This window comes from Peromyscus californicus, unplaced genomic scaffold (genome assembly GCF_007827085.1).
Source record: "Peromyscus californicus insignis strain IS unplaced genomic scaffold, ASM782708v3 Scaffold_16__1_contigs__length_79575227, whole genome shotgun sequence".
NCBI lineage: Eukaryota > Metazoa > Chordata > Mammalia > Rodentia > Cricetidae > Peromyscus > Peromyscus californicus.
In genome coordinates this window covers 2362771-2382181 of record NW_026294458.1, presented here as the reverse complement: position 1 = coordinate 2382181, position 19411 = coordinate 2362771, and the positions used below count along the sequence as shown (strand labels likewise).

At 41.6% G+C, this 19411-nt stretch overlaps 2 protein-coding genes, 1 long non-coding RNA gene and 1 pseudogene across 12 annotated transcripts in view; 3 read left to right on the top strand and 1 right to left on the bottom strand.

Annotated features, from left to right (window-relative positions):
- Positions 1-1866, top strand: part of Dnm1l (dynamin 1 like) — a 61114-nt gene extending 59248 nt beyond the window's left edge. For all 8 annotated transcript variants that reach the window (XM_052739964.1, XM_052739962.1, XM_052739961.1 and 5 more), the window contains one exon: positions 122-1866. In XM_052739964.1, coding sequence (XP_052595924.1) covers positions 122-178 — 57 coding nt within the window. In that variant the 3' untranslated portion in view covers positions 179-1866. The remainder of the gene's footprint in view (positions 1-121) is intronic.
- The window catches only part of Yars2 (tyrosyl-tRNA synthetase 2), a 52793-nt gene extending 41798 nt beyond the window's left edge, over positions 1-10995 (bottom strand). The window contains exons 1-5 of one of the 3 annotated variants that reach the window (XM_052739966.1): positions 10135-10995; positions 9289-9456; positions 7404-7559; positions 6715-6885; positions 3809-3854 (exon numbers count right to left, since the gene is read on the bottom strand). In XM_052739966.1, the coding sequence (XP_052595926.1) occupies positions 3809-3854; positions 6715-6885; positions 7404-7559; positions 9289-9456; positions 10135-10970 (1377 nt within the window). In that variant the 5' untranslated portion in view covers positions 10971-10995. Of the gene's footprint in view, positions 1-3553; positions 3855-6714; positions 6886-7403; positions 7560-9288; positions 9457-10134 lie in introns of those variants that run through there. The other 2 variants (XM_052739965.1, XM_052739967.1) reach the window with 2 other exon arrangements.
- On the top strand, positions 3861-6708 carry LOC128111723 (uncharacterized protein C3orf14 homolog; annotated as a pseudogene).
- On the top strand, positions 10887-16289 carry LOC128111724 (uncharacterized). Its single transcript, XR_008218681.1, has 3 exons — positions 10887-10999; positions 11610-11733; positions 15871-16289. It is a non-coding gene; the product is annotated as an uncharacterized LOC128111724 (long non-coding RNA).
- Positions 16290-19411: the final 3122 nt, after the last annotated feature.

Genomic DNA, 19411 nt, shown 5'->3' with positions numbered 1-19411 from the left:
GATTAAATTCAAATTTCAAAGAAGATACTGCCTTTCTTTTTTTAAGCATTGAAATGGAGAAATTTCTTTACAAAATTCAGATTAACACCGTAACTGAATTTTTTAATTTCTTTTAATGTAGGCATTACAAGGAGCCAGTCAAATTATTGCTGAAATCCGAGAGACTCATCTCTGGTGAACAGAACTGTTTAACACCCAGACTTTGTTGACTTGAACCTGCTAGCTACTGCCTACCTGAGTAGAAGTTTATTTATGAACACTTATGTATTGCAGTGTATGAATTTGCTCGTGTGAAGACTGGCTATATACAAGCTGAAAAGTATACTCTGCATTACAAATCACATTTAATTCACATTTTTAAAGTTTCCTGTGATACATGTATATCAAGTCTATGTCTGTTTCAGTCAAACTTACAAGAACAATTGATATTCTAGTTGTACAAAGCAGTTTGCGTGTGGATATGATGACCCATGTAACTTTTTATTAGTCTTAAAGCTGTAACCGTAGTCCAGAAAGGAAGCTCCAGGACATTTCATGACTATAATGCATGCACTATTATATAGACCAATTGGGCTCTAAAAGATGGAGCTTGGCAAGTTCCTCACATAATCAATGTATCCACTTATCCTTCATTTTCATAATCTTAAAAAACAAAATGCTATAACCTTTGCTGTTTTAAATGTGTAAGAGCTGAAAGACTCAAAGATGTAGGAACAGGCTGTGTAGTTAATGGTTTATCCACTTCTGAGTCTACACTGCCCTCGTGTATTAAAAATTAAAATATACTTCGATTCATAATTAAGCCTGAAGACATAAATTGACTTCCTGCATTAAAAACAACTATTGGGAATTTACTTGGTAACAATGGATGGTCATTTTGTTTTTAAAAGATCCAATGATGACCTAAATTTCCCTTAGTTTCCAAGTAAGAGTAACAGCAATTCAGATACACCCTTAAAGCATTGGGCTCCAAGACTCCAAGACTAATAAGTGAGGTAGGACCTAAAATTCTACTCTGTACACATTAGTAATGGCCACTTTAGTTCCATACCAAGAGAAAACATTCAAATAATGGTATGAAACCACTAGTGGAACTTGGTGACTTAAAGAGAAACACTTGGACATACACATACACCTAAAAGCTTATAGACTATTAAACTGTATTCAGAGGTTGAGGGTCATGTTTACAAACTGAAAATTGCCTGGGCAATTCATGGTATAAACAGCATTAAAAATTTTTCAGTCCTAAGTGAAAATCTTTGGTGTATCTAGTTCTGTCTCTAACCAAATAATACATTAGTGTCAAAAATATTAAAATTTCTTTTCAGGTTATACCAGGGCATTTTATGAAGTATTATTAGCAAGGAAAACAAGAACATGTTATCTTTAGTTTAAGATACCCACTTAATAATCTCAAACACAAAAAGGTCAACTTCAGTCTGATGATAATGTGTTAATAGTACCAGCTTGACATTGAGTGCACACTGCCTAAGTATGTTAGCACTTAAAAAAGTACCCTGCCATCCAACTATTAGGTATCTATGATTTATTTCTTAAGAGAGATGACTACCACTGTAGCCTTCTGAATTTGTAAGGGGGGAAATGCACCTTTACCCAACATTTCAAATAGATTTTAAATGGAAGATACTAGCTTTAAAAATGTGCTACCATAGTGTACTTGTTAGCACTACACACTTTGTACAAAGAAAACAGAAGCTGCTTTTGTGTGCTTTTACACCGAGCTGTGTTCTGAAACAGGAGATAATCTCTGGCATATTTATAAGACCACTGTATGTTCTTTCTGTGTAAATAAAGCTGCTGGTATGAAATGACATTAAAGTTTGCCAATAAATGACTTTTTCCAGACTTGCCTCAGGAAAAGGTTTAAATAACTGTATCTTTTAAACAGCTGGATCTACTTCCTAACCTAACAAGTCAACTTGTATTGCACCAGAAGTTTTATGGCATGTAGCATGAATCTTAAAGGTACTTATTAATAAAATCAAACCTGGGCCAGGTATTGGGGTGAATGCTGGATGATCAGAGAAGCAGAACAAGCCACAGCTACCTCACCTCGCCAGTTCCTCAGCTGATCCTGTTTCCTCAGACTGGATACCTCTGAGTCCTCATCCAGAATGAATCTCAGCTGAACTGCTGCTCGAAAACCTGAAAGCTTAACCAGCCAAATGCCTCTAGTTTCTGGTCCTCACGCCTTATATATCTTTCCTTTCTACCATCACTCCCTGGGATTAAAGGCTCGCTTTCTGGGATTAAAGGCGTGAGTCACCATGCTTGGCTGTATCCTTGAACTGTAGCTGGAGTTTTCTCTCAGGGGCCTGTTAAGCCCCGGCAGTCCGACAGCCCACTTATAAAATAAACACACAGACACTTATATTATTTACAAATTGTATGGCCATGGCAGGCTTCTTGCTAACTGTTCTTACAGCTTAAATTAACCCATTTCTATAAATCTATACCTTGCCACGTGGCTCGTGGCTTACCAGCATCTTCACATGCTGCTTGTCATGGTGGCGGCTGGCAGTGTCTCACCCACTCAGCCTTCCACTTCCCAGAATTCTCCTCTCTCCTTGTCCCACCTATACTTCCTGCCTGGCCACTGGCCAATCAGTGTTTTATTTATACAGAACGATACCACAGCATTGAACAGATGGATTTCTGCCTCTGAAATGCTAGGATTAAAGGCGTGTGCTACCACTGCCTATCCTCTATGTTTAATATTGTGGCTGTTCTGTCTCTGACCCCGGGTAAGTTTATTAGGGTACACATATTTTGGGGAACACAATACCACCACAATGGCATTTTCCTGTTACATTGTCACCACCAAGGCCTTGTTAATCTCCATGTCTACAGATTGAAGAGAGAAACTTGCTCAGAACGTGAACACTACACTTTGCTGCAGACTTCCAGAAGCTGTTCAACACTTTCTGCTTCACTTGCTCCCTATGTACAACCCCGTGACACTATCTTGACTTTTACAGACAGTCTGGAGAATTAACTTGCCTGGTGTATACAAACCTAAACTAGTCTGACCTCAAGATTTCCTTCATCTTTGTTCTCCTGACTACATACTTGGTGAGACACTTTTGTTCTTTGGTTCCTGAAAATGCCTGCTAAGGAACTCACTGACAAAAATAGGCCATTAGGAGTAAATAGAATGATACTGAAACACAGGCACAGAAGTGGAAAACTAAACTACAAATGAAATCTAGTACTGATTTGTGTTTTGAGAAAAAATTATTACAGTTTCTATTAAGAACCATTGCCACATCTAACTTCTTTTTAAGAATTGTTTTTTTTTGGGGGGGGGGGCTTTTGAGACAGGGTTTCTCTGTTCTGTTTACTTCTTAGCATCAGTCAAAAAATTTGTTTCCAACAGATTTCTCACTTTGAAACAAATTAGAACCTTGCCTAGTTTATAGAACTATATTAACACTACTGCAATCAGTAATGTATAATTCCATAGACTTCATTTCCATTGTACTTCTTCATCAGTCCAAGAAGCAAGATGGATAGATCTTTCATAAGAATAAACCATAGTTAGATAACACTTTATTTATTTAAAAATGCACAAAGGTGTTTACATTGTAAAGCCTTGTGTATATTTCATTCTTGATTTTTAAGACCCTCCATGTTTTGAAAATGAATGATGGACAAAATCTTTGGAGAAAATCTTTCACAACTGAAGCCATTTTATAACGTAGAAATTCCTTTTACCTATTTTAAGTAAGGAAAGTCCATTCTTGAGAATATGTTGTCCAATTACTAAAACACTCTCAGGATTTGTTACCTGTCTGTGATTTATACTGACTCCACCTTCTGTTATCATCCGATACCTGAAAATAGAAAGGTTTAATAACTAGAAGCATCCAATCACCTGAAATGACCTGACTTCTACTTTTTGAGGTAAGCTGTCAGTAGGTCACCTGGCTGACCTACACTCAAACTTCAGCTCAGGTGGGTCTTACACCTGTGATCCTCCTGCCTTAACCTCCCAAGCATCTGGGATTACAGGCTGGCACCACAGGCTCAGATGGACCAGCTTTATGACACATTCACCCCATAATGGCTTTTAATGGAGATTTACTTTTCAGAATTTCTATTCTTGTGAGGGAAAAAACTGCCAGACAAGAAACTCCTGAAAATAAAAAAGCAATTTTGCTTTTAAAGTATGCTACCCATAAAATACAGGTAACAAGGGCTGGAGAGATGGCTCAGTGGTTAAGAGCACCGACTGCTCTTCCAGAGGTCCTGAGTTCAATTCCCAGCAACCACATGGTGGCTCACAACCACTTGTAATGAGATCTGGTGCCCTCTTCTGGCCTGCAGGGACACATGCAGGCAGAACACTGTATACAAAATAAATAAATAAATCTTTAAAAAAAAAAAAAAGATACAGGTAACAAATACCACTACTTGAATCTTTAAGAAAAGTTAATAGGAAACTGGAAAATATTAAGGCTATGAATAGTACTGTTTGAATAAAAACAAAATTCTTAATCAGCTGATTTCATAAATGGAAAAATCAATAGCTGGTTTAATAAATGTATCAAAATTCTTAATCAGCTTTCATAAATGGAAAAATCAATAGCTGGTTTAATAAATGTATGATACCAGAAGTACGTTTTACTGACTTTCACATCCAATTTATTCAATGAAGTACTTACTATGTGCTAAACATAAATAGCATCAAAGAGCTAAAGACAATGTTAACACCACTATCCAGCACTGTGCTGTGCTGTGAAGGCCTGGATGTTTCTCTAGGGGCACACTGGATAGGTGAGGGCTGGGAACTTTTGTCAGATAAGATGTTAAGACACTGGATGACAGTAATTTTGACAAGCAAGGAGAAGCAGCAAAAGGGAGGGAGCCTTTAAAGTCTGTGAATAAAGTAAGTGGCTTTCTTTTATTGGCATGTGTGACTAAATAAAGTTAAGCAACTTGTTGAAAACAGCTTTATAAAATCCAGCCAACAACAAAAATGTTCCCGTTTCCTTTCTTCCAGGAAGACTGCTTACATTGCTGAATATGCAGGCCAACTCTATTTACGGTATGAAAAATACAGTACCACTGCTGACTGGCTAATCAGCAAATACACCAGAGCGAAACAAGAAAATGCATAAACCCAGATTTGCTGTAGACTCCAACCTTAAATTTAGTGCATTTTTTAAACTTTTACTTAATTAATTTTAAGTAAAACATTGGGGAATAAATAGATAAGGTAGAATGGCAGGCCATGAACAAGGAGACATGGCTCTCGGTCTGCACCCAGAAATTTAGAGTTCAATGGAGAGGCAGACATTTCAAAACAATTCAAAGCAACTGTAACAAATGTCATTCATGTAACCATGGGCAAACAACAGGGACTTTATGTGCAAAGTCCCACAGGTGAGGCACCAAAGGGTTTCTGATTATTGCTTTTCCTTGTACATGTTCCATTTATAACATGTACAGTTATAAATTGACACTCGACATGCCAAATCATTTTTGTAGGGCAAAAGTAGTATTCCCTGATAATATGGTAGAGCTGAGGAATTGTAATATGCAGAAAAATGTAATGCCCAAGGAGAATATTCTACAGTTTATAAGCTTTATGAAGTTCTGTTTCTTTGCTCATTTCTTTTCAATTAAATTTTAAAATAAATCCTGTCCTCAAATGAGGCTACAGGCTGAGTAAGAGGAGGTCCTGAGAATCTTCTCACTTCTCTGTGACCAAATTCCTGAGCTGACTAATCACAGTGAAGGACTGAATGAAGGAGCACTGTCCTCTACAGAGAGGTCAAGACATCTCCAACTCTATGAACCTAACTTCTACAAGAAATGAGGTACGTGACAGCAGTATCCGGAAAACATCCTGGAGACATGCTGTCAAGTTCAGCACCTCACAGAAAGTCAAGAATCAAAGTGAAGGCGTTCCCGGAAGGGCTCAGAGGTGGGTGCAGTGTGGCCACGACCCACCTCCCCCCAGGCCAGTGGGCCAATGTGGAGGAAGCTATTAAGTGGAGAGCCAGAAAGCTTTGATTAAAGATGACTTCCTTGTTCACTCAAGAAATTCACCTTTCTAAAAGACAGGAAGAAACAGTATCACAAAGATTAATGTTACTTCAGAAAATGAATAGTTTCGGAGATCACAACACAAAAAGGGCATGTCTCCTCCAAGCCACTGAGACTGCTTCAAAAAGGAACATCAGTCTCTTGTAGGACATAGAAGCTGCAGAGAAATCTTTACAGGTCAGGCTTAAGCCACGTCCACAGCCTGCAGTGCATTCTCTTGAGATCTGTTACTGGACTGATATCAGCAGAAGAGCATGTCCCCAAATGGGAACAGTTTCTTTTAGGCAGAGCCCCATATCCAATCAGTGGCGAAAATCAAAATGAGGCAGGAAACATCGTTCAAAACGGAGTGAGGTGATAACTTCTTCATACGTTACTCAAAAAACAAAAATAAAAAACAACTGTTTGATAAAAGTCTGTAAGTCACGGCAGGAACTTACAGTGTGCTTGGTGTTGTTTCCTTGTAATGTCAGTCTGGAGCCCCGACAAGGCCAGGTTAGACTACTGCAGGGCTGTAGACTTGCCGATGAAAGGGTTAAAAAGTAATGCTAAGACAATGTTTATTAAAGACGGTATAGGAGTGCTGTGTGTGTTAAACATTCACTCTCATTTAAAAAAGAAAGAAAGAAAGCTAAATCTTACCCTCGGGGACCATCTGGAATGGCATTTGCTTTCCGGCAAGTATCTATGACACTTGTTCCAGGGTCGAGAACTAATTCAGAAAATGAAGCTTCTTTAAACAATTCTTTTAACTCTTGGTCAGACATGACCTCCAGTGCCTCTATGCTGCTATGGTAAAGGGCTTGTGTACACCTGAAAAACATGAAACCACATCAGGGACTGCTTACCCCTTCCCCGACCAATTACGGAGTGCCCACTGTGTTCCACAGTATAGTTTTTCATTCAATAGCAGCATCTATTTTGTGTGACTCACTAACTTAAAGATTTATCCAATAAAGACAATTTAAAAATAAGTTAAATACAGTCCAGGTTAGTCATGAGAAACTCCTACAATCATCTTGAATTTTTTCTTGTCTATCCACTAAATTTCACTGAGTATTCACTTCTCCTCTCAGCATTCCTTAGTCGCCTGTAGTTCTTTGTTGAGGGGCGGGGACTCATGAGATTCCCCCTCCATGTTAGCACACCTATCTGTATTACACGTGTTGAGGCAGCCTTACTGTTGTAATGTGGGTGAAGTTTCCCTGTCATTTCTAGGAGACACAATCTCACAGCCAGTTTCCAGTCCTCCCTTTCTTCCAAGATGTTCTCGGAACCTTCAGTGTAGAGTTGTGTTGTGGACTGGGAGCATTAACTATTCTAAAGCCAACCTTTTAGCAGAGTCCAGACCTTCTTGTCCATGAACAAGCTTTGTTACTTCTGCAGCAAGTCGTTTCTGAGCACCCCGCTTTTCTGGTTCTCTAACATGCAGCTGCATAATGTGTTCAATCTCTGGAAGGGGGAGAAAAGTGAAGAGCTTCAGGTACCTGCAGGGCAAAAGATGACACATTAGGTGGATAGCATCTACCAGCTCCCTTATCTTAGGGGGGAGAAAAACCTTTTACATTCACTTTGGAATTTATGAATGAAAAATTGTACTTAATGTGCTTAAGCTGTACACTTAAGACATACAGAACCCCAATAGACAATATTTTCCAATACTTGCTTTCTACTTTCCTTAAGTAACAAAATGGTACAGAAATAAACGAAGGCTCCAACCCCATCTCCTTCCATTTTTAATGCCAAGAGATAATTTGTGTGCTCCCTTCTTAAGCATACTTTGACATTTGTTTTATGTGTATCCTTAAAAAGCACCATGTAACTTAAAATTTGACATGAATAGTATTCTATATGTTAACTTTTGCAAAATATGTAGAAAAAGTTTAATGAACCATTGTAAAGCAAACACCTATGACATCATCCTCTTAAGAAATACAAGATTATGAATAAAATCATGCAGAATACATTTTTCTGTCTAACTACTTTGACACACCACCATGTGCAAGAGATTTACGATGTCACAAGCACAGCTTTCCGAGCTATTAATACTCTACTGTGGGCATTGTGTGTCTAATTTTGAAAATATGCTAATCATGCCATGAATACCTTCATATTTTTCTTGGTACACACATGCATGAATTTCTGTTAGGCATGTACCCAGTAGAGATTATGTCAGATCATAGCTTAGTTACAACTAAGTTTTCCTCTCCCTTTGACATTTGCACTCAGGTAAAGCTGGATCCTTGATTATACCACAGAAGACTTAAGGAGACCAACCAAGGTGAAACAAAATTAGTGAGTTTATTAAGATTAAGGTACAGTGCACAACTGAGATTCATGACTAGTTATCTACACAACAACTATCTACAGGATTTTGTGGCTAAGTTACATGGCTCAAAAGATGTGATTTACTACAATGTTTAAAAATTAAACAAAACTTAAGTTAAAAACAAAGGAGCTGGCTTTCTAAAGAATATCTTTGCAAATGAAACTATATGTGGTACACTGTTTAGATTTAGTGAGGAGAGGAGGGTCTTGAAATGTTGCCCAAGCCAGCCTGGAACCTTTAGACTCCCAGGTGGAATCACAGGCACATTCCACGGCTCCAGTTGAGAAAAACCTAAAGGAAAGAGACTTCAGAGTCCTATCTGTGAGATGAGACAAAGGGAGAGGATGTTTAAATTTAAGATAAAAGGAGTGAATAACCTAGAATATGCAAGTGATACAATCCTATGTACTTGCTAGACATAGGCAAAAACAATTTGGGTTTTAAATGTCACTGTAGTTTCTATTTTAACAAGCAAACAGTTCCTAGGACTGAGATGTAGTTTCATGTACAAGGAAGGGCGTGGGAAAACCTTCACTGATGCCAGGCACACTGGTGCAGTCTGTAATCCCAGCTTCTGACCACCGGGCTGAGGCAGAAGACTGAAGTCAGATACTGTCCTGGCCAACTCACAACATCTGAAATTTTTTTTGTCCAGGCCTGGGATGTCTACAGTTCACACCTGCCTAATAGCCATTCAGCCCTGGGTTCAACTCTAGTGTTTAAAAATAAACAAATAAAATTATGACAGTTAAACAGCAATATCCTGTGACACAATGATTTACACCTTCAGAATCAACATTAAAAACCTACAAAGAATAACGCTTCAGTAGCTAAAACTGAAGCATAACTATGTATTAGTTATTCTCAGGTGTCTATTAAAAGCTCACCTTTCTACACAATCATCTTGCTGTCTGACAAAGAACTGATAAAGTTCAAATGGTGATGTTTTCTCTCTGTTTAGCCAAACGGCGTTGCCAGCAGACTTTCCCAACTTTGCTCCAGTTGTACTTGTAATGAGAGGAACAGTGATTCCGAATACATCTTCTCCAGTCAACCTACACATACATTCATGGTATTCTGTAAGCACAGTTAGTTCCACCAAGCACAATTCAGATTTGAGTCTGGTTACTTACTATGTTTAAAGAAAAAAAAAAAAAAAAAAAAAACCTTCTCAATCTGGACACTAGTCCTTAAGAACTATAACAGTATTCACTTCATATTTATTTACATTTGTCATGCTGAACTGCAATTGCGAGAATACTTCTGAGCAAGACAACAGGAAGTGATTTCGAAAGATCAGGCGGGAAAAAAGACAAAACTGGCTGAAGGGACACTAGGAAGATACATTTTGGAGGTGCTTTTTAAAGAATTGTTTGTTTTTATGATTTTGTCGTGTAGCACACAAGCCAGCCCTATACTCCATCTTCCTCAAGAAAATGTTGTTAAAATCTTTATGGAGGCGAAGGGCTAAATTAATTGGACTACTAAACAGAAGTCCAATTATTTTCAGGTATAAATAACAAAAGCGATTTCTCAAGTTAGAAACTGAGGGCGACTCAGACACAATCCAAATCATTAAGTGGTCTGCTTCCAACAGTTCTACAATACGCCCATAATTCAGACATTCTAACTCGCAAGGGCAATATATCTTACCATCTTCATAACGAATAACGGACTACTAAGGTGCAGTATCCGTCCCTGGATTTCTGTAGGATCTAATAAGCCAAGCTTACTTGTGGATGAACTCGTATCCAGACATGATGTTGCCCAGCTGATCTGCTCCGCCCAGCTGGACCCGGCATCCATAGCGCTGGAAGAGGTAGTAGAAGTCATAGGCCTGGAGCACCTGGTAGAAGAACTCCGCCAGGCTCATGCCCTCGGGGCTCTTGAGGCGACTCTGCACACTCAGCCGGCTGAGCAGCGTGCCCATGCGGAAGTGGCCGCCCACTGTGGCCAGGAAGTCCACCAGGTGCTGCTCCTGGAACCAGGCGGCGTTGTCGAGCACGGTGAAAGTGCCCCAGGGCCGCCCGTCCGCGAAGAGCCGCGCGTGGTTGGCAGCCAGGGTCTCGAGCCCCAGGCGCAGGGCGCGCGCGTTGGCCTGCACGCACTGCGCGCTCTGCGCCTCGCGCCCCTTGGTCCGGCCGCTAGGGTCCCCCAGGCGGGCTGTGGAGCCCCCCACGAGCGCGATCACGTTGTGGCCGGCTCGCTGAAAGTGGAACAGACCCAACAAAGTTAGCAGGTGCCCCACGTGGAGCGAATCGCCCGTGGGGTCGAAACCGCAGAACACTGTCTGGGGCGACGAGCCCGCCCTGCGGCGGTCGAAGAGTTCGGGGAGCTCGGTCTTCGTGCCGCTCTCGGGGAAGAACTCCTTGAACAGGCCCCGGGCCCTTGGCGCCGCCAGCATTCCCCGCGCGCCCAGGCGCACCACGCGCAGCCCGCGCGGCCAGACCCCCGACTGGGGCCTGCAGCACAGGCGTCTCAGCACGGGCGCCGCCATCTTGCAGCACGCGCAGGGCATGCTGGGCCTCGGCCGCCCTGCGACTACAAGCGCCTCACTGTCTCTGCGCATGCTCGGGCGGAGCGGGAGCGGGTGTCCCGGTAAGTTTAGTGCTGTGGTCAGTCCTGGAATGTGGACCACACGCATCCCATCCGTGGGCCCTGTGTTCTCTGTGTCCGTTTTCTCAGAGTGGATGCCATGATAGTACTTCCTATTCACAGCTGTTTATTGTCATTTAAATGATCATGCTAAAAGCCTGTGATGTCCCACAAGTCTGTAGGAAGAAATTGGGAATAGGTTCAAACTCCAAGTGGGGTGGAGACGAGATTTCGTTGTACCAATTTCCCAAGTTAATGAGAAACTCAGCACACACACACACACACACACACACACACACACACACACACACCACACAATCTTTAGTGTGTGTCCTAGAGGTGGCAGTCTCCTCCAAGCTACAGTGAGAAGAAAGTCAACACAGGAAAGAAAGACTTCCTATAGTTTGTTTATTTACTTAACTAAAACCATTCAAATTCCTAACATGTCAGGTGCTTTGAGGACTCACCTACCAGATGAGAATTCTCATTGATAGCTGTGTAGCAGGTGAGCCAGCCTACCGGTCCCATTGTAAAATATGACTTGTTTTCTTTAAACATTTTAATTAGCATACACGAATTGTACAAAATAATGAATTTATTCTGACATTTTCAGGCATGAAGAGACTTTGACCGTATTTTCAATACCAAGCCTTGTGTTGGACTTCCTGAACTGCCAGTCGGAGATTTGTGTGCAGGAGGATTAAGATGTGCCATTTGTGGACAACACCTGAAATAGAGTGAGAGAAGTGGGGATATGAAGGGAGAGAGGGAACAATTGAACTGTGCTGGCTAGTTTTACGTGAGCTTGACAAAGCTAGAGTTGCTGAGGGAAAATGCCCTCCGTCATAGTGGCCTATCAGCAAGCCAATGGTATATTTTCTTGATTGGTGATTGATGTGGAAGGGACCAGCTCACTGAGGGTGGTGCCACCCTTGGGCTGGTGGTTCTCAGTGCTGTAAGAAAGCATGCTAAACAAGCCATGTGGAGCAGCACCCTTCCATGACTTCTGCTGGAGTTTCCTTCCACAGTCATCTGAATTGAAGCAAGGAAATTAGCTGTTTTCGTTTATTATTAACTAATCTTTAAATATGGGATGCTCTTGGAGAGGGATCCAAGCTTTGGGCAAGTCTTTTGGCTGACAGCCATATGCAGAAGGCAGACAACACTCCTAGTAGTTTACGGACTGAGTACCATGGTCCTGAAGCAGGATCATTCCATTTCCTAACAGTAACTTATTTAAAGAAGACATTATTTACTTTAATTAGTGATTTATTAATTATTTTGATTAATCAATTTATTTGCTTGTCTAATTATCAATGAGTTTAATTTCTCATTGTCAATAATAGGAATCTCTAATACTGGAGAAAATATCAGGAGTGTTCTTTCATGTTGTTACTCAAAATGTCCTAAAAATTCTAATCAGAGTCCATTGGTCTACACTTTGATCGAGAGCAGACTATAAGATGCATTGTGGCTTAATAGAAGGAGCCATTATGGGTAAGGGAGAAACCTGGTACTAGGGAAATTCCCAGGAACCCACAAAGATGACCCCAGCTAAGACTCCTAGCAACAGTGGAGAGGGTGCCTGAACTGGCCTTCCCCTGTAATCAGATTAGTGACTACCCTAATTGTCATCACAGAGCCTATAACCAGTAACTGATGGAAGAAGATACAGAGATCCACAGCCAAACACTGGGCTGGACTCCTGGAGATCAGTTGAAGAGAGGGAGGAGGGATCAAGATAATGGTTGGGGGGCGCAGGACCACAGAGACAGCTGACCCCAGCTAGTGGGAGCTCACAGACTCTGGACTGACAGCTGGGGAACTGTGTGGGACCGCACTAGGCCCTCTGGATGTGGGTAACAGATATGTGGCTTGTTCTCTGTGTGGGGCCCTGGCAGTGGGGCCAGGACTTTGCTTGGGTGCATGAACTGGCTTTTTGGAGCCCATTCCCTATGGAGGAATACCTTGCTCAGTCCTGATGCAGTGGGGAGGGGCTCGGCCCTGCCTCAACTTGGTGTGCCGGACTTTGTTGACTACCCAAGGGAGGCCTTACCCCCTCTGAGGAATGGATGGGGGTTGGAATGGGGGAAGGGGAGGGAGGGGGAACTAAGGTTGGTAAGTAAAATGAAAAAGACCTTTTCTTTTGAAATAAAAAGATTAAAAAAGAAAAAAAATTTTAAAAAAAGATGCATAGTGGGGCAGTCTCAGCACCCAGCAGATGCTGTACCCAGTCTGGGAAAAAATCTTTCTCACTGCAGTACTGCTCCTCTTTATAAGTATACGCACTCATGTCAGCATGACATGATGACCACAAACTTAGTGGAGAAATTTTCACACAATGAGGAATTAAAAACTATTTTTTAGTATTAAAGTTTATTTTTAAATATTTTAAGAATAGATTTGACTCTGATCATGATGATTTATACCTGTAATGCTAGCATTTGGGAGGCTGAGGCAGGATTGATATAAATTTGAAGCCAGACTGCCTATGTAGCAAATCGTCCCCACCCCGCCATTTTGTCTCTTACACATTGTATTTCATAAAGAGACAACAAAGCAGGCGCTCCATGAGGCTTGGCAGCGACAACACCAATCTTGGCAAGTGCATCCACATACCTGTCTTCCTTTTATAGCCTGGGTGCTGAAGCTTTGTCCAAACACGGTCGAGAGCAGTCAAGGGTTGAGCTTTCAAACTCTGGGGTTACATTCCTGCTTCAATTCAGATGACTGTGGAAGGAAACCCCAGCAGAAGTCATGGAGGGGTGCCGCTCCACATGCTTGCTTAGCCTGCTTTCTTACAGCACTGAGGACCACCAGCCCAAGGGTGGCACCACCCACAGTGAGCTGGTCCCTCCCACATCAACCACCAATCAAGACCCCAGCTAAGAAAAGTGTTAGATATGCTAAGTACCTTAATTTAGTTATTATACATTGTGTGACATCTATCAAAATGTCACATGGTACCAAATAAATATGCATAACTACTATGTGTCAGTTGAAAATAAAAAAAATGAAGACTCAAAAATGTATTGTAAAAAAGGAAGATGAAGAAATGGTGAACTGGACTGGACAAATGATTCAGCAGGCAAAGACAAGTTTCTGCCAAACCTGATGACCTGAGCTGAACCCCCAGACCTCACATGGTGGAAAGGTCAAATAAACTCCATAAATTGTAAAACACACACACACACACACACACACACACACACACACACACACACACGCGATAAATAAATAAATGCAGGAAAAAAAGGTGACCAAGTTGATTTTTGAGATTTTTACTTACTTTAAAATTTGTGTGTGTGTGCATGCATCTGTCTGTCTGTCTGTTTACATGTATGTGTGTATGTATACATGTGTATGAGCAGGTGTGTGTAGGCCAGAGGTCAACCTCAGGTATCATTCCTCAGGAGTTCTCTATTTTGACTTTTGAGACAGGGTCTCTGATTAGAAGGGACCAGTGAACCCCATATTTCTGCCATTCTCTGACTCCCTAGGTGAGTCTACAAGTGTCTTCTACTACACCTGAAATTTTTTTTTTTTTTTTTTTTTTTTTTTTTTTGGTTTTTCGAGACAGGGTTTCTCTGTGTAGTTTTGGTGCCTCTCCTGGAACTCACTTGGTAGCCCAGGCTGGCCTCGAACTCACAGAGATCCGCCTGGCTCTGTCTCCCGAGTGCTGGGATTAAAGGCGTGCGCCACCACCGCCCAGCTAACACCTGAAATTTTTATATGGACTTTGGGGATCAAACTCAGTTCCTTGTGCCTGCAAAACAAGCAAGCACATACATAGTTTACCTCAATACAGTGACTTAAACTTGAGTTATAGGGCACATCTACTCTGCTATTGAAGGGACCAGGACCAGTTTGCTAAGATATCTGCCCCATATTACCCATTTACTCATGTCTGGCTTCAACCAGACCCTCAGAAAGCATGTCCAGTCTAGAAGCCAGGTCCTACCTGGCCACAAGCAGGAACTGTTCTTGCTATTTTCAGTCAAACAGACCGCTGATACCACAACCACAGTTGCTGACCAGATGTCATAAACCAATCAAAAAATGATTACTGTACCAGTAAGGGTCTATACCCAATCACTTCAAAGTACACTTAACCACAACTGGAATTCCTCTAAGTAGACTTAAAAGGGACTGCCTTACCCTCCCCAGAGGTCAACGCCGTTTTTGGGGGGGCCCCGGCATGCTGGTTTTTCTGTCTTAGGAATAAAGCTGCTTTCTGCAATTGCATGTCCAGTGTCTTCTGGTCATGTGGAGCCATCTAAGGACCTTACACTATTACTCTTTTCTAAAACAAGTTATCATATAAATATTCTGTGTTAAAGGATCCCTACTGTATGTGACTTGGTTTTCCAACTGTAAACAACTATAAATATAAAACCAATAAAAAGATATATGTAAGTGTTATCATTCCTGACACCCTCCTATCCACTTCCAGAGTCCCATGACTGCACATACTGCTTCAGCATTCAGGCAAAATGCTTTGTCACTCCAGGGCTTTATGTCCTATGTAATCTGCACACATCATGGCTACTGTAAACCCCTATATGCATACACGAGGTCATCCTTAAAAGCAGATTCCACCCATTCCCTCCGCCTTCCGTATACTTCTCTCTGACAGCCCTGCAGCACTAGCCCCTTTCCTATCCCCTTAATAAAGCTCTTAAAGTGGGTTTTGTTGTTATCTCCTGGTCCATTCTCACACCCAGTAAATAACAATAGGTAAGGCCTCTATGTTATTTATTCCACTGCCTACAAACACATAATAGTTTGAAATACCTTACATGCCAGTGTTGAGACAATGTCTTACTTTGTTTTCTATTCTGTGATGTAACACTGTCGTTTAACATTTTCCTCAGAAACTGAAACACTCCATCTTGCTGGGAAGTCCCTGAACCTGACCAAATGCTATGGGCCATCTCCCTCTCCCTGCCAGAATAAACAATAAAAGCTGAGAGTCCCTCTCAGACTCAAAAAAGCCAAACTTCAAAGAAGACTCTCAGACTAGCCAAGCTGCAAAGAAGACAATGAGAAGCTGAACTGCCTGCCTAGTTTGGACCAGCATCATTTGGAAAGGACACTCTCCCACCTGTCAAGCTGCCTGCAGGCTGTGTAGTGCCCTCCAGGCTTCCCAGCTTTTGTGAGCTGTCACCCATGCTGAGGTGGGCCTTGGTAATGCAGCTGTCTTTGAGTCATTTCTTCTCCTGTAAGTAGTCCTTCATCCACACTCCACAATAAAACTCACTGGTTCACCAGTTGGACTTTGATGGTATCAGTACTTTGGTCTGTTGTGGGCTCCTTATTCGTGTGAGCAAACATGTGTGCTGCATCTCCCTGGGAAACGTTTTGTCACACAACAAACATCATGGCCAAAAGCAACTCAGAGAAACATATACATACCAATCACAGTTCATCACTGAGTGAAGTCAGAGCAGGAACTCCGAGGCAGGAACTAAAGCAGAGGCCATAAAGGAGTGCTGCTGACTGGCTTACTCTCCATAGCTTACTCAGCACTCTTTCAACTTGGAACTACTTGCCTAAGGTTGTACTGCTCCCAATCATAAATCAAAACAAACAAAAAACCAGTCTACAGATTTATTTGCCTCCAGATAACTCTAGCTTGTGTCAAGTTAAAATAACTAACCAGAACAGGAAGTTTAAAGCCAGCCTACAGTACATAGTTCCAGGCAAGCCTGATTGTAGAGGAAGAGATCCTGTCTCAAAACACCAAAAAAAGAAAAAGAAACCTCAAATAAATGAAAAAGAAGCATCATGGTCAGTGAGATGTTTAGTAGGGAAAGGCTCTTGCCACGAGCCCAATGACCTTAATTCACTTTCCTGAGACCTACAGGGAGGAGAACCAACTTATGCAAGTTGTCTTCTGAATTCCACAAGCTTTCTGTGACATGCGTGCAACCACCCACACACAGGCACACACAATGCAAATAGTGAGTGTAATAAAAATTTTAGTAAGCAGCTTAAAAGGCAGAGCACTTCTTTAAGTGCCTCTGAAAACTAATGCAGAATTGTACACAGTCACTTTTAGAAATCTGTTAACTATCCTCTTGTCATGGGTAGAGTCTTATTAGAGTTTCCATTGCTGTGAAAGGACATCATGATCATGGCAACTCTTAATTTAAAAAAACAAAAAAACATTTAATTGGGCTGGCATATAGTTTCAGAGGTCTGGTCCATTATTGTCATGGTGGGTGGCATGGTGGCATTCGGACAGACATGGTGCTGGAGAAGGAGCCAAGAGTTCTACATCAGGATCTTCACACAGCAGGAAGTGACAGTGACACTGGGCCTGGCTTGAGTATCTGAAACCTCAAAACCCACCTTCACTTCCTCCAACAAGGGCATGCCTTCTAATAGTGCCACTCCCTATGTATGGGCCTATGGGGATCAATTACATTCAAACTACCAGAGGTAGTGAATGGAAAAATAAAGACATGATGGCTCCTCGGTATGGTTGAGGAGAAAGTTAATTGTAGATATGAGGGAGAAAACATCCAGAGGCATCTGGAAGGATCCAGACTGAACCAGGCTACGAAGGGGAAGAGTGAAAGAGAAGAGGTTGGGAAAAAAGGAGCCAAGGACCAGAGAGCTAACATTCTAGCCTTTTGTTGATAATAAAGGACGGCATAATCTCTTCCGTAATTATTTCCTATTGAAATTGGGATGTTGTCTGGGGAGAGGGGCCAAGAACACTAGAATGATGGTCGAAGAAGGGGAAGGAAGAGAGGGGTGCAGACTGGGAGACATCTGTTTCACCAGCTGTTTGGGTTCTGCCGAACTATCTGGGGCTAGGGAACTGCAGGCTGCTTTGGAACCTGCTGGGATGCAGGTTCCAAGGAATACCTGGGACTGGCACATTATAGGCACCGCTCAGCCACCGAACCAGATCACCAGAATCGTAAGTATACACTTCACCGACTGAGAACAGGTAAGCTCCCATCCCCAGACCAACAGATCAGGTCTCTAACCCCTAGGCCCTACCCATCCATCGGAGTCCCAGCGACCAGACAGCTACCTTTCCCTGCTCCCCCACCAAACCCCCCCCCAAAAAAAACAAAAAACAAACAAAAAAACTAACCCCTATGAACCTAACAACCACTGAAACCATAAGCTCACCCTACACCAACTGGGAACAACTGCTCCCAGAGACAGAACCCACTAACACTGATTTGACTACGCTGCTCCCGAAGAAACAGAGCCCAACAGCAACAATTTAACCAAGAACTCCTAGTGAACCAATACTAAAAATTAGAACAAGAGAGGCACCTTCAGACAAAGACACTGCCTGCACCGAGCAGAGGAAGAGATGAGTAGATGCCAGTGCAAAATACAGGCAACAACATAAAGACCTATATGACAACATCAGGACCTAGTGATTCTACACCTGCAAGACCTGAACATACCAAGGCAGAAGAAACAGAAGAAACCAATCCTAAAAATGACTTTAAGAAGATGATAGAGGCCCTTAAAGAAGAAATAAAAAAATTCTCTTAAAGAGGAAATGAAAATCTCCATTAAAGAGGAAATAAAAAATTCCCTTAAAGAGGAAATGAAAAACTCCCTTAAAGAGGAAATAAAAAATTCCCTTAAAGAAATGGAAGAAAAAACAAACAAAAAATTGGAAGAAATCAAAGAAAGCCAAGAAAAAGTAATTAAACAGATGAAAGAAACATTCCAAGATCTGAAAAGTGAAATTGAGACAATAAAGAAAACACAAGCTGAGGGAATGCTGGAAATAGAAAACCTAACTAAACGAACAGGAACTACAGAAACAAGCATAACCAACCGAATACAAGAGATGGAACAGAGAATCTTTGACACTGAAGACACAATAGAGAAAATAGATTCGTCAGTCAAAGAAAACACTAAAGACGAAAAAGTTGTAACACAAAACATCCAAGAAATTTGGGACACCATGAAAAGACCAAACCTAGGAATAATAGGGATAGAAAAAGGAGAAGAGGGCTGGAGAGATGGCTCAGAGGTTAAGAGCACTGACTGCTCTTCCAGAGGTCCTGAGTTCAATTCCCAGCACCCACATGGTGGCTCACAACCATCTGTAATGAGATCTGGCGCCCTCTTCTGTGTACATAATAAATAAATAAATCTAAAAAAAAAGGAGAAGAATACCAACTCAAAGGCACAGAAAATATATTTAACAAAATCAGAGAAGAAAACTTTCCTAACCTAAAGAAAGAAATACCTATGAAGATACAAGAAGCTTACAGAACACCAAATAGGCTGGATCCAAAAAAAAAGTCCCCTCGCCACATAATAATCAAAACACTAAACACACAGAACAAAGAAAAAATATTAAGAGCTGCAAAGGAAAAAGACCAAGTAACATATGAAGGCAAACCCATCAGAATAACACCAGACTTC